At 37.8% G+C, this 15,557-nt stretch overlaps 1 protein-coding gene across 2 annotated transcripts in view; it reads right to left on the reverse strand.

Annotated features, from left to right (window-relative positions):
- The window catches only part of opcml (opioid binding protein/cell adhesion molecule-like), a 215,589-nt gene that overhangs the window by 51,250 nt on the left and 148,782 nt on the right, over positions 1-15,557 (reverse strand). For both annotated transcript variants that reach the window (XM_040181443.2, XM_040181442.2), the window contains one exon: positions 11,734-11,969. In XM_040181443.2, the coding sequence (XP_040037377.1) occupies positions 11,734-11,969 (236 nt within the window). The remainder of the gene's footprint in view (positions 1-11,733; positions 11,970-15,557) is intronic.

The raw sequence follows: 15,557 nt of genomic DNA on the forward strand, positions 1-15,557 counted from the left end.
CTAAATCAGAGCCTGTTAATTAAAACAAAGGATATCTAGGTTGTGCTGCCTCCTGCACATTACCCGAAATACAAACATGACTCTTTTAAACAGTGTAGATTTTTAGTATATTGAATATTTTTTTGATTTTAAGAAGAACTTTCATTCAGACACTATTGTTTGAAGTAATGTACAAAATAAATGGTTTGGATAAGTTTGAATGCTGACAATTAAGTCAAAAAACATCATGAGTAGGGTACTTTTAAAAAAGAAGTGTTGAGACCAACAGCCTTTTAAATCAATATGTCCACATTTACAAACTAAAATGCATGACCAACAGTGTTTTGGAATCAATTTATTTATTATATGATGAAGGTCAGCACACATGAATCAATGTTTCTGTAAATGTGCCACGTTAAGCAGGTAGCTTCTATGAATCCCATGTGCATTCAAAAAAATGCCTACAATGCATTACAATTGGCTTCTAGTAATGAATAGTTAGTAATTGACGATAGTTAATCATAATGCTTTAATGCCATGTGTTTGTATGTATATAATAAACACACAACTATATATATCTATATCTATAGATATAGATATAAACTATAAAATATAGATATATATAAATATAAATATAGAAAATGTTATTTCTAGTCAGCAATGCTTTTTAACTAGGACAGCTGTGATAAATTAGTACATTTTTATGATTAATAATCGTGTCAATGCCATTATTGGTCATTGTTTGCATTGAAAGTAATAATATAAAGTAAACAACTACTTCAAGTAACTTCAAGTAACGTATTATCATATTGTGTTGGAATTCAAGTGGGAACAATGCATTCTAAAAATATATATTACAATGATAATGTATCACAGTTCGAGAACAACAGTAATACGCTACGATCCTTAGGGAAAAAAAAGAAAAGATGCCAGCAATAATGTATTCTAATACTGAAATCAGAATTTTATTTTAAAAGTCCTAATAAGCATAATTATATGGTACTAAACGAAGATCATTAACTATAATCTATGTATTCACACATTAAATACATTATAAGGGAGTGTTACCTTGCAGTCCTTAGATAATATGTTAATAAGATCTAATACGTACGTACAATATTTGGTTTGAAAAAACCTTATTACTCAGGTAAAAAACCTTTTCTGTACGTTCCCTTGCATCTGGCTCTAAATCGCCTTTGTTGCTGCAGTGCGAGGATCACTGATTTCACCGCAGGGCAAAACCAGTTCCGTCCGGTTTGGTTGATCTAATAATCTGTACCAGAGTTTTGCCTTTTATTTGGAATCCATAGATGCCTTTTGTATTTGAATATAATGATTTAATAGAATTCTGTTTGAAGAAACCGTACGTACGCCACTCATGTTTGGAAAGCTGGTAGTCCGGACCAACAGTATGCAGCAGTGGATGAAATTGACATGGCTTGGAAGAAGGTTGTTGGCTCAAGTACACATATTGAAGTGCAAAACAAGAAAGGGGAGCTTAAGAGATGCCAGTTTATGAGTTGCCTTTGAGCAAGGACCCAAACCACTTGGAGAGTACCCCTCTCGCTCTGATATCTATCCATGAAGGTGCTGTTTGTATGTGGAGATTGCGCTTTAGTAATTGGTAAAAATAGCACTAAATCAAAAAATAATTCTGTGTGCGATCAAGATCAAAATTTAAGGTGATTTGATTACAATATAAAATGGTAGTTAATGAGCAACTCAATTAGGGTAAATTAACAGGTATACATCTCACCTTTTAACAGAAGAAATTTATTTTCACATCAAACACATGAAGTTTACTGAATTAGCCAATTAGCCAAGAAGCTAAATACGTTTTGTGATGTTTCTTAGATGGAAAAAGCCTAAATCCCCAAATGTCTGCCAAGCGAGACAATGGGTCGAGCAAACCAGCAATTTTGCACCTTGGCTAAATTTAAATAAATAATGATCCATTTTGTGAACTGAACAATCTCTTTCATCAAAATGTTCAAGTTCATGTTTGTTTAGCCATTAAGTGATACAAACAGAATCACTATGTTTTTTCTATATATACACCACATGTATTATTTAATGCAGCGGTTCCCAAACTCAAGAATGCCCACTTTGAAATCTGAAAATCTTTCGCGGCCCACCCAAACCTTTAATCACAACTCTGATCAAAACATAAACTAGGGATGATTAAATGACCTTAAGAATTTAACCAAAATCAAACATCCGCGAGCAAAAGTTTGTCTCCGCGAGGTATTTGCTCGCTTGCGAAACGTGAACTTAGTTGCTTGAAGGAGTTTTCTACGCGCTCGCTGTTGTTCTTTTTGACAGTAAGGTGGAGACGGTGCTTTCAGGGTCCGATCGATGCCGCGAGGTGTGTCCGCTCCCACAAGCTCCATATCTCACGCGCTTGAGCGCCGCTCAGCATCTCGCCGTCGTGGACCGAGTGTTGGCATGTTTGGCAGAGCGCCTTGAGCGCCGTGTACAACCAGTATGGATCAACCGATTAACCAATTGATCCATATATAAGGCGCTCCGGATTATAAAGGCACTGTCGTTTTTTGAGGAAATTAAAGCCTTTTAAGTGCGCCTTGGAGTGCGGAAAATGCGGTATATTTACTTTAATACTACAAGAGGGCGCCCCTTTTGTTGAACAACGACAGGCGGACAAGAGCAGCCGTTTCGAGTGAGAGCCTTATTGTTTTATTAATCTGTCCGTTTAAATTGTTTGTGCTTCATCAACTAATGTTTCACATAACTAATGTCCCGCACCATAAATATTTTTATATTAATTTCAAACTTTGAAAAATTGAAAATTAAAAAACGTATTTATGTATTGTAAATGACCTCTCGCGGCCCACAGATAACTGCGCACGCATTATATATTCTCTTCCTGCACGTCTGCTCTGCATGTCTCAGCTGGGCTTGGGCCATGCAGGTCCAAAAGACGGGAGTCAAAGGAGCAGTTTAGCCAATCACTGATTGAATAACTGAGCTTTTTTCTAGGACTTCACCAGCCCTACGCTGGGGTCTAGTCAGGGCTAGTCTCGTGACGCGCCGTTTTAACAACATAACAATAGTGAGCACGAGCAGTATCCTTCCAAGAAGACCCAACCTGAACTCTACATTCTCTTCTCCAAGACCCGTTTGAAAGAAGAACTTTGACGGAGAAAGTAGAAGTAAAAAAAACTGGACCTACGTTAGCTACATGCTAATGCCGCGTTTAGCATCCCATGCTCACTTTTTTAACACACTTTTTTTATGTAGAAATACTTCGTTACTGTACTTAAGTAGAAATTTTGGGTATCTATACTTTACTGGAGTATTTATTTTTCAGACGACCTTTTACTTTAACTCCTTACATTTTCACACAAATATCTGTACTTTCTACTTCTTACATTTTAAAAACAGCCTTGTTACTTCCAGCTTGTCGTAGTTCAAAAACACAAAAACAAAAAAACCTATCCAGATAAATCGCGCTATCCGGACAGTGTGCATTTGATTGTGATTGGATGAGAAGTATAAACATTTAGCATCCAGACACCCGATTGGTTTTCTCCACGATGCGCCAGCAGATCGGAGTGACACCGGGTGGGAAAAGTGGTCGGTGGAAAGTTGGTATTTAGCGACACGGACCCTCCTTCTCTTCCTCACGCAGATTCCATATAACGTTAGATGAGTATCTTCATGACCATGAGAAATGTTTTTTCTAACTTTATTGAGAGTCTGGCACAACTCAGCGACTTGCAAGTAGCGTATTAAATAAAGTGATGTGTGTCTTAATGCGGCTTTGGAAATGAACTCACGGGGATTCTGTATTTGCTCATAAAGCCTGAAAATACTGGTTATTTGGCCAATCACCGACCGCTGCCAGTTCAGTGTTTCACATAATTATAAACAGGGGTGCGCCCCCCACCCCGTAAAAAGTCAGCCCCCCCCCATGACGTAGTAAAGCTGCAGTCTACCTAATCAATGGGAACAACGTGTGTGTGTGACTCGTGTCACTGTAAAATGGGTTGTGGTTTTTCTGTTTAAGTCAGATACATTTGTTGTTTTGGTGTTGTGTCTCTGAATGTCGCCATGTTTCCACCATCCCAACGCCAGGTCACGTGATCTGCAGGCACCTTCTGATCACATTGTAACGGACTGACGTGTTGTGTGAGCGAGGTTACGCATTAAGAGTTTGTCCTAAATGAAATGTCTTACATTACTTTTACTTTTATACTTTAAGTAGTTTTGAAACCAGTACTTTTATACTTTTACTTAAGTAAAAAGCTTGAGTCGATACGTTTTTTTTAAACCCTAGTATCTGTACTTCTACTTGAGTAATGAATGTGAATACTTTTGACACCTCTGACGGAATCCAGCAGACACTTGAGTAAGGGACATGAAGCACTTGACGGAAAAAAAAGAAAACAATAGAGAACACCAGGATACACGGATAACGGCATTACCATAATCTCTAGTATAGGCCTATACGCGTACGCCTATATGCTATATTCATGAGGTATATATATATATACACATATTCATTAATATATTAAATTGTATGAATAAGATGTCCTAATCGTACTGTTGGAATAAATGTTAAATATCGAACTGCAAAATATTAATGCGTTTGATACATTTTTTTGCATTGAATCATACTGGGATGTTTGCTGTGTGTGGCAAAGCCGCTTTACGACTAAAGAACAGTAGATAATCTCCTTAGCGATAGGTCACATCAACAAGAATGAACAGACTGAACACCTGAAAGGTGAGTGGATCATTGTGCAGCTCTAGTGCTTTCATCTTATAAAACCATCTCAGTAAAATCAGGTGTAGTGATTAGAAAGGTTTCATATCCCAAAATTAAAATTAGGCCTCCAGGTAATACAAACAGCAGAATGGGATATAAAAGTCATTAATAATACAAACCGTGATGTTGCGTATAAAACCAAATAGTCTATCAGAATGAAATCCAAGAAAGCTGTTTTAACATCTCTGCATGTACACATCATGTTAGCAAAACGAAAAAAAAATAAAAGTCTAAATGGACATCAAGCTCAGTGGGTGAGAAATTAAAAAAGGAATTTCGAAAGAGCCTCAGGAAAGAAGGAGCATTCAAAATGTGTTACACCAGCAAGGCTTATAGCCCTTATTCTCCAATTTCAGTTATCCTAATGTTGTGGAATATTTCAAATGCCTCATTGCTTTCATTTTGCAAGAAAGGGAGAAGCCTCTCTACTCTGTAATGAGCTCTGAAGCTTATTAAACTAGCGTGCATTGAACTGAAAGGGCCCATCATTTCTCTTTTCTTCTCCTTATAGGAGAGAAAGGCTTGAGCCCCAATCGAAAAAAGAAAAAAAAGAGCTGCATCATTACACTTAACAAAACTAAAGAGGATAATTCTGTAGTTTGTCTCGGGTGTTTTATAATTTAATTAAATCACCCCTGTCTTCCAAGATATTAAGGTGCACCGTCATTTTGTTTTGGGAATGCCATATGTGGTGCAGTGTGTAAGTTTCTCCCATGTGGATGAGCTTAAACTGAAATATGAATCAAATAATTCCCTGTGACAACAAATGTTGTTTTTCTAACACAATATGAATACAGAGGTTAGAGATTGTTTGTCGTCTTGATTTGTGCAACCATGCCTCACCCAACCTGGCACACGCCACCTGTCAAAAGCAACTTCCCCCTGAAAAAGGCATTCGACAGTGCTAAGCCTAATGACACACCGTTTCTATAGCAAAAGCATCAAAAGTTTCTGTGCCTAAGAAAGTCCACCTTTGACAAGACTGACTCCTTCCTGAGAGCTGCTGAAGCCTAGAGCAGTTCTGTCTTCCCTCAAAGGGATTTTATTGAACTATTATGCGTTAAAGCCCAAGGAACAAAGAGGACACGGTCATAGATGGGCCTCTACAGTCACTTAGTGCACCTACTGTCCACCGTAAGGTCCAACAAGTTTGCTTTAAAGCTAACAGCCTGCCTAGCATAACAGGAGATTGAACGTGTGCACATTAATAAGGAGGAAAATCCTTTTTGTGGAAATGCTAAAATATGTATGTGTGCATCACTAATCCTTGTGTATTTTTTTTTAAATGAACCCAGACCCGATGTATTTTACCACTTGAAAAATTAATTACAAAAGAATCCATGAAATGAACAAACCAATGTGGGAAAATTACACATTGAATCAACCACCATCACGAGTCACAAGCTACACCAGACTATTTATGGGAATCTGCAGTGGCCGCACTAAACATATCGACTTTCTAAATTAGTTGTTCTGTTGACTATGTACAACTTTTCATTTATTGTCTATAGAGGAAATTAGGGCTGGGCGGTATTGGCAAAAAATCCATATCACAGTATTTAGAAGGATTCTGACGGTATCCCAGTATGTGACGGTACACCTTGCTTTTAACATGATTAAGTGTTGAAACTTAATATGCATTACGCTGAACACTAAGCGGTGTTGTTTATTGAGTAGTCGACAGATGGGAAACAACTAGATTCTTAATCATTAAAGAAACAGAACCAAAGTTCTTACGGTATTTTAATAGAGTATAACCTGATGTTGATTTGATGTTGAGTCCTTTGGATGCATACATTATCCATTGCAGAGCACTCCAAGATAATATTCATTCTTTAGTTTGGCTTAGCTGCAGTCAATTTACTCCCTGTGTGTAGTCACCATGAAGGCAGATCCCCATATTCCTGAGGGTATCAGCTGACAAGGTCACTAAGCTGATTGATGTTAGCCTACAAAATCCTTCTCAGTGTGTAGGTTCAACACCATCTCCATTTCTGAGGTATTAGAGAGGCCTCAGGCACAACCAACAACCCCGAGGCTCTTCCTAATCGGTCTTTGTTTTAAAGTAGGTACTCTATTCATGTGCTACTCCAGAATTTGCGATGAATCAGCCATCACCCTGTCCCTATTACGTAATTCATATTTGCCTACAGAGGCCTTACAGAAATACAGCATGAAAGAGATTACACAACTTCATCCTCCAACACAAAATGTCAGAAAAACAAGATTAACAAGATTTCCAAGAATAATATAGATTTCAATGAGAGTATTATCTTTTTTCTGTACAAGAAAACTATCCCAAATCCCACCCAAACAATATACTAATCATGAGAAAGTGGAGGTCCAGATTTTAACGCTGGATTTCCATTTGTAAAAGCAACACCTATAGGTATAATAATATTGATGTAGGGTGAGCACCTCGACATGATGTTTTCCGCGTCAACCAAGCATAACAACATGGCCAACATAACTGGTTTGCGCTTCTGGTTTGAAATGTTGTTTTCTATTAAATATAGTGACCAAAAGAGTTATACTCAAGGACTGTACCATGAACCTAAGAGATCCCTCATTCCATGTCCAAACATAAGGAAAAATAAAAATAATAAATAATGAAATAATTACGATCATTGACTGAATAATTAAAAACAGATATTGACGTTGTAGTGCCTGCAGCTTTCTGCGAGCTTGTTCCAGATATGTGCAGCAGAAGAAGCAAAGCTGCTTCTCCATGTGTGATTCTGACTGGGTACAAAAAGAAGACCCGTCTCAGACGACCTGAGTGGTCGGGATGGTTTGTGAGGTAGCAGCAGGTCAGTCATGTATTTTGACTCTAAACCATTCAGTGCAACAGTAAGCTTTTAAAGTCAAGTCTTTGTTGGACAGGAAGCCAGAGTAAAGACCTCAGAACTGGAGTGATGTGATCCACTCTATAGCTCTTAGTAAGGACTTAGAGCTGCAGCGTTTTGACTGACAGACTTTTTACAGAGACCTGAGAATACACCGTTTCAATAGTCCAGTCTACTCAGGATGAATGCAGGGACATGTTTTTCCAAATCCTGTTGAGACAAGTCATCTAATCCTTGAAAAACCCAATGTTACCTCATATTTCCCTGAAAAATAATAATAACTTAATTACAAGTACACACTAACTCACCGCCGCAGCATTCAATTCCCCCTAAAGGTAGATAAAATATGTAGTGTATGTTTGCTGTACATTGACCGTGATAAACCTTAGTGCATGAGACGAAGAGTTCTTCTGTCGATATTGATATATAGAAGTATGTGTTGGATTAAAGCACTGCTTTCCAAACTTTATCAATAATATTTTCGATGCTAAACTTAGTACATTCAAACATTACATTTTATGTATTTAAGTACAATTAAACTTGAGATATTGAAGACTGAAACACAAACAACGTGGTGCAGTAAATATCTTAATTTGTGTTCAAGAAAAAAAAAAAACATTGATCGAAGATAGGAAGTTACTCAGTCATTTTGCGTCATAAAATCACTTATTCCTATTCCTGCATGTAAATAATTACTTTTTGAAATATTCATTTGTAAGTAAAATTAACTTTAAAATTTCACTTAATATCTTTATATTTCTTTTCTGGTATCTCAATAAATACAAATACAATTGTATTTGTTTAAAATTGTAATTTATATTGTTCTACCGTGTGTGTTAGTGTTTGCTGGTGATAAAGTTCGGAACCACTGGGTTAGAGTGAGGTGCGCCGCACAGTTAGTAGGCTACAATTGATTTTTAACAGTCAATAATTGATTAAATACAGCCCTTTTTTTTAAATGTGCTTGACATGGAGAGCTGTAAAAAGGAGTTGTTTTGTAGTCTGTACCACTGACCAATACTATTGGGTGCATCTCTCCTGTGCTTTAACAACAATGTGCACCATCACCACAGTTGTGTTGGCGTATCAGTGCCCCCTCTGTGGATTGTGCGGCTGCTCTTGAGTTTTATTCAAGGTCAGTAAAAAGGGACGGATAGAAATCCATGGGAAAGTACATAAGGAGACGTGTCTGTGCGATCTATTATTTGATTAAAACTATGGTCTGATGCTTCTCAGTATCAATTAAGAGTTAATGAGATATCATGAATTATAGAGTGAAATACTCAATGTTAATTATGACTGCATGAAAGAGAATATCAAATTTGAACTTTCCTTTTTGTTTTTGTAAAGATCATGTCAATTATTTTTTTATAAAATGTGCAAGTTCAACGTCAAAGGAAAATCTGAATTTCCTCAAACTCTTTCCTTGGAGTATGTTCTTTCTACATTAGGTAACCCACACAGCTACTTCTCCAAATTCCTTCCTACATGCAACTCTAACACAGCCTCATATTGCTTGTGGAAACTCTCAATGAAGGAAATTAATTTAATCAAGAAAACAAAAGGTTCAATGCCGACAGTGGATGTACAATGAACCAAAGCCAGGACAATGTGGCTAAATCTAGTTATGTTTTTTTGTTCTCTTTCCGAAACCAGGAAGGGGGAAAATGCTTTTTTATGGTACTGTATATATTTAAATAGTTTTTTATATTATATTATATTGGAGGGTACTTCTCATCTACAAGGCACTTGATGATGAGGCACAAAACGTTCCTCTTTGATATCGCTTATAGTAGGGCTGGCTCAGGTTAGCACGGACAAGCCCTTAGTTAAGCTGCTATAGGCCTTGACTGCCGGGGGACTTTTTAGGACACATCAAGCTCCTCTCTCACTCTCTCCATTTACAATAATCCACGGATTTTAATCCACATCACTAATTTAGCTTCTTCCCCACAGTTTTTTGTGCTTTCTCGCCTCGCATATCTCCGTAGATCCTAGTTCCGTCTGGACCCTGGTCCTGACTGGCACGTAGACACCTACCTCCTCCAATACCATTAATATTTCCATCGCCATTACTGTATACATTAATGCGCATCACTAACTTTGTTTCTTCCACGGAGGATTTGTGCTTTTGCCTCCTACCGTGACCCTGCTGACACCTGCTGTTGCGTACATCATCATTATTATAAATATTAATCACATTTACTATTACTGTCATCGTAAACCAACATTACCCTTTCCTAAAGTCTTTGTGCTTTCCCTCTCCACAGTCCTCTGTGGATGGTGGTTCTATCTGATGGTGGTGACTCTGCGCTGATCCTGCCTGGTCCTGCCTGTACACCTGGCTTGCTACTCGCAATTATTTGAATCATTTCTGTTATAGGAATTGAATGTATTTTACGTCTTTTGTCTTTTTAAAATCTGTACACATGACATCCCTCCTGTGATGTTCTCCCTAAGATTTCTTGCCTTTTTTCCTCTTGGAAGGGTTTACATTTTTTGGGTTTTGGGTTGAGTTGTTTCTGTGCCGATGTGAGGGTTTCGAGACAGAGGACGTTGCATATGTACAGAGTGTAAAACTCTGTGAGGCAAATTTGTAATTTGCGATTTTGGGCTATAAAATTAATTGAATTAGGAAGCATGCCAGTCAATTGCTGGTACACCGTCTTTGGACTGTGGTAGGAAGCCAGTATACCTAGAGAGAACACACGACTAACCGACTGCAGCGGTTTAGTTTCCAGGGTCAACTTTGTTTACTTCTGCAATTAAAAGTAATAAGTAATCACTTAAGAAGGTGTGTATTTCAGACACTTGTTTAATTGCAACTATTGAAAGCAAGACATTTTAAAAGAAAAGACTGATGCTTTTTGTCACCAGCAAAATGTGCCATAATGAACCCACTACAAGGGGGGTTATAAGATGAGTCAGCAGCCTGCAGAGAGAGATGAAGATGATGAAAGATTCCAGCAGAAGAAGACGGCCAGTCCGAAGACATCAGACAAAAGCAAATCAAGTGAGACATTGAGGATGCAATTTAACAAACTATAATAATCCAACCAGAAGTAGATTTCAAGAGGTAAAGCTGCCACTACCTCTCAGTTCAGTCCTGGATGGAAATAGGTTTTTTGTTCCCAGGCAAAATAACTTTTTACATACATTTCAAACAATGAAAATGTCAGACATGTCTTTAGGCCTAATGATCTAAAAAAAAAAACTAATATGAAGGTGCCTCACAATTTTTTCAAACTGCTTAACGGCCTAAATCTTAAAATGCTGAACTGAAATTCTAGCTTTAAATGTTGATTGACAGCTTTAGTTGATTGAAATCAATGACATGGGTCACTGATTCTACCTGGTCTATTTTATTGTATCATTCTTTCATTTATTTCCTGTTAAGCAGTTTAATTATGTAGTTAATTGATCATTTGATTTGTGCGTATATGAAATCATAAGTCACTGTACAGCTTGAGAAGGACTCTATAGCAACACTGACAAATCTTAGTTTTGAAATTGTGTAGCATCCAAATGGAATACTGTTTAATTATGTTAGTTTAATGAATGCATCATTATTTTGTACTAGTGTATGAGGTTATAAGTCAAAATCAAATAATTTATTATTAATTGCTAAATCTGCTACCAGCAAAACGCTACACTGTGCACGCCTTTTGATATTAATGCTGCAATGTATTTTAGGCCACTTTAATTTAATTCACTGTCATTCCCCAGTCTCTGATACGGATGCCTATTTTCTTTTGGTACAAGTTGCATTGTTCAAGACACCCGTAATAGCACAGTAGTCAACACATAAATTGCATTATGTACAATGTTATACCATCAGTTCAGTTTGTCAGGTGCAGGATACTTTTTGTAGGTTGGTCAGTACGTTTACTTTTCTGTATTAGAAATGGCTGATGTCAGAGTAGCATAATAAATTCTTTTGGAAAAACTGTTTAAATTCTGCAGTTCAATAGAAATGTAATATATTCCAGTACTTAGTATATTGCAATATGTTTATCACTGTACGGTGAGCATTTTCAATGAGCCATCTATGAATTGAATACCCACAGGAAGAAAAAAAAACATTTTCATCTCTGATATTGATTGGCACCTTTCCCTTACCTTGAACAATGAGATGCACTTTTGTGGACTTTGGCTTCTTGTTTGTGAGGATGGAGCAGGCGTAGGGCCCTTCGTCGTGGACGTCAACGTTTTGGATCTTGATGCTGTACTCTGTGACTGCTGTGTTTTCCATCAGGACAACGCGGGGGTCCAGAGACCACTTCTCATTCCCTGCGAAGAGGATGGTGGAGCGATTCAGCCACGCCACTCGCGATACTTTGCTGTCCACGTTGCATCTAGTTGGAGGAAAGACGAAGAATACAAAAACAGGTTAGAAATTCAGACTTTCTGTCGTTATGGGTTGGCGGAAGTGCAGTGTACAAAACCTACTTTATTATAACAAGAACACCAACTCAAAATGCCTAGGGCAAAACGCAGACAGGATGGGAACCAGGAACTCAAAAAACAAGGAAAAAAAACAGGAAAGCCATTCAATGACGCGGCAAGGGACAAGAGGCACACCTTGCTTAAGTACACTGGGAGGGTGCAGGTGATTGGTAGAGGAGGTGGAAACACTCAGGAACACGGCAGACAATCACAGGGGGTGACACGACAAGGCAGGAAGTGAAACTAGACCACGGACACAAGAGGCAGGAAACTACAAAATAAAACGGGACAAAACCCCACACCGTGACACTTCCAGTTGACCCACACATCCACAACAATAACCCCACCCACCCATACATACCTGTGTGAACACCTGTTCACATCCCCATGTATACAGTTATGGGATCCCATCTCCCATGGGATCACTGCTGATGTGCCCACCCACATGAACCACATCTTCTACACTAAATAATGTTTCACATCTTTCCCTCTCTATGAACACAATGAGTAGGCGACTGATGAGGCAATTTTCTTTCTGAGATGCTGTGGACTGAACTTTTGAACCAGGTTAAGAGGAGAGGGAACCAGAGACAAAAATATGTCTCGGCGCAAGCACAATTAAAGACAGCATTAATCCCGTTAGATAATATTATTAGACAGACCAGTCAACACGTAGCGAGAAAGTGCTAGAAGAGGAACAGGACCCTGAGGTGACATCCCAGTCCAAAGGTGGCAACTTGCTTTGATATTCATCCTTCGAGGACCGAGGAGGCAAAGCACGAGTTGAAAACATAAGTATGACTCCAGGGCCAACACAATATGCTGGATCTGGTTAGGATGACATAAAGCCCAGCTTCCAAATATTTTGACCAGAGTCCATTGAGGGTATTATACTGGACATGTCAGAGGTTGCACGGATTGTCCATCTCCTCAAGGATGGCACATCCACCCGATCCATTGCAAGGAGATAAGATATATCTTCCAGCACAATCACCAGAACATGGAGGAGGATTCTGGCTACCACTCAAATAGCGTTTACTCACTTAAAAAAACAAAACACATTCCTTAAAATGCTGTTTGTCTATTTCAATGCATGTAAAACATGAAATAAATTTAGCAGCTTGAGTTCTTCAGTCTTTAACTGTGTTTTTGGACTTCCTCAGAACCCCCCGGACAGTCCACATTGGCAGCCACCAACTCTTTCACTACCTGCTACTGACATAAATAGAAATCCATTGTGAAGTTTGACGACTTCCGGAGTAAAAACAGCACAGAGATTTTATGTGAGAGGAAGTCAACAATTGTGCAGTGGTGATCAGAGAACTACCTGCTGCTCATCACCACTAAAACTGAGGGGCAGGTTGTTGACCCGAAGGAGGCGCATGGAGTAGAGAGGGCGTGCCGGGAACCGCAAGGCTCGCAGTTTGAACACCGGCTCCTCCATGTCCCATGTTGAAGTGTCCCTGAGCAAAATCCAACCACTAATTAATCATAAAAAAATTGATTAACATCATAATTTCAAACGTCAAAAAGGAGGGGCATTTGTGATTCATATGCTGAATGCTGGTTATTTTTGCAGTGGTTTTGGCAAGGTTTGTCTGATAGAAATTATACTTATATCTGCATCTTCATTGTTGTCTTGGCTAGCACTATGGTGTCTCATTTTCTTTGTTAGCTTCTTGCTTCGTTGAGGAAATGTACATAAGCACCTCCTTTTATAACTTGTTGGAGTGGATATCGTAGCAAAGACTCTAAGGTTCACAGCAAAATTCTTCACAACAATATCTGTAGATCACAGTGAGTAACAAAGTGAACATTTCTGAAAAAAAGACTATCTTGTCTATGGCTATTTTCTTTGGATGAAGCGCCCTTTAAACACACACATATGGTGTCCTAAGCCACTTCACTCTCCTGGTTTTTTAAAGGTTTGCTTGGCTGTATGGATAAAACAAACATGGACAATGTCAGTTCAAGACAGTCACCACTCAGATGAATTAGCAACACTTTTCGACGGGGATACATATTGTTTAATTGCAATTCCTAATCCTGGGGGGGTTTCTTTATGTACTTAAAAGAAAAGGAGCACAGGTAATATCCTCATATAAGGTATTTAGTTCACTGTTGTGACAGGGTTTTATCCAAGTCACCAGAAAACATTAGGTCCCATCCGCAACAACGGATTTTTACTTTTTTTTAATCTAATGACAGCTATATATATATATATATATATATATATATATATATATATATATATATATACACATGTTGGCCACAATAATAGCATAGATTAACACAAACATTTTGAAAGCCCTAATATTATATATATATAATTACATACACACACAGGAAAACACAGGCAGATGTATTTCTATTGTATAGTTGTATAATTATTTACATGTAATTTAATTTATTTAGATTTGTAATTATTCGTGTTCATCTGTAAAAAGAAACTGGATGGAAAGTATAGACAGCAAAGGATGACCCAGAGTAAAATTTCATGTATGCGTTAAAATACATGGCTAATAAAGCTGATTCTGATGTGTCAGCAACTATGGAATTCCAGATTCATGTCCATCTTAGGAAATGCAAAACCTGTGATTCTGTAAAGGTCTTTATTAGGTCAAAATGTATATTTCTCCAAACGTTGACACACCATGGAATCCCATCAAAATGTAATTCTCATCTGCACAAAGCTGTCTTTTGTGGGGTTTTTTGCTATTTAGTAAATGTTTGCAAACTAACACCCAAAACTAAGATTGACAACATGGTCTCCTACTTCAAGCCTTCCCACCACATCATCAGATGTATTATGACAATTAACATTGAGATTTACCTCTGGTATTTAACATTTAGATGTGCATTTAACCTTTAGATTTACATTTAACATTTAGATTTTACATTCAACATTTACATTTATATTTAACATTTATATTATTTAACAACTTGTGATACTGCCAAACATTATTGCATAAATTTACATGAATTTCTCTCTAAATGTTTGCTGTGACATATGAGTATTGTTGTGCTTTTTTGTTCATATGATAAGGCTAAATGTAGCAAAACGTGCGCCATTTTACAAACTGCGCCCCATATTATCAAGCCATACAGGTTATCCACATAAACATTTTTCCTATTTCAAATGTAATGTGTTTTTCCTGTGTTCAGTTCCAAAATAAAGTGGTATTTCTAATTTTTAACTTAATACGCCTACGGTTGGTATAAGATTTCCGTACAGTATGAATTTCTCACATACTGTTCATACCGGTGTTACGCAGGTATGAACAGTACAACTGACGTTGCTCTTTTCTGCAGGCGGCAGAATTTTGATCCAGATACAGGAGGAAGAACGAGAGACCAGAGATGCACCAACACAACTTGTGCCTAAGAGAGGAGCTGTGTCTGTTTGGAGGGTTTGTTGTTTTGGAAAATCCGAAGGTAAGTTACGTTAGATCAGAAAACTATTTATTTATTTTATTTATTAATTTAAGTCTGTCGCG

The sequence above is a fragment of the Gasterosteus aculeatus genome, chromosome 7 (genome assembly GCF_964276395.1).
Source record: "Gasterosteus aculeatus chromosome 7, fGasAcu3.hap1.1, whole genome shotgun sequence".
In the NCBI taxonomy this organism is placed as follows: Eukaryota; Metazoa; Chordata; class Actinopteri; order Perciformes; family Gasterosteidae; genus Gasterosteus; species Gasterosteus aculeatus.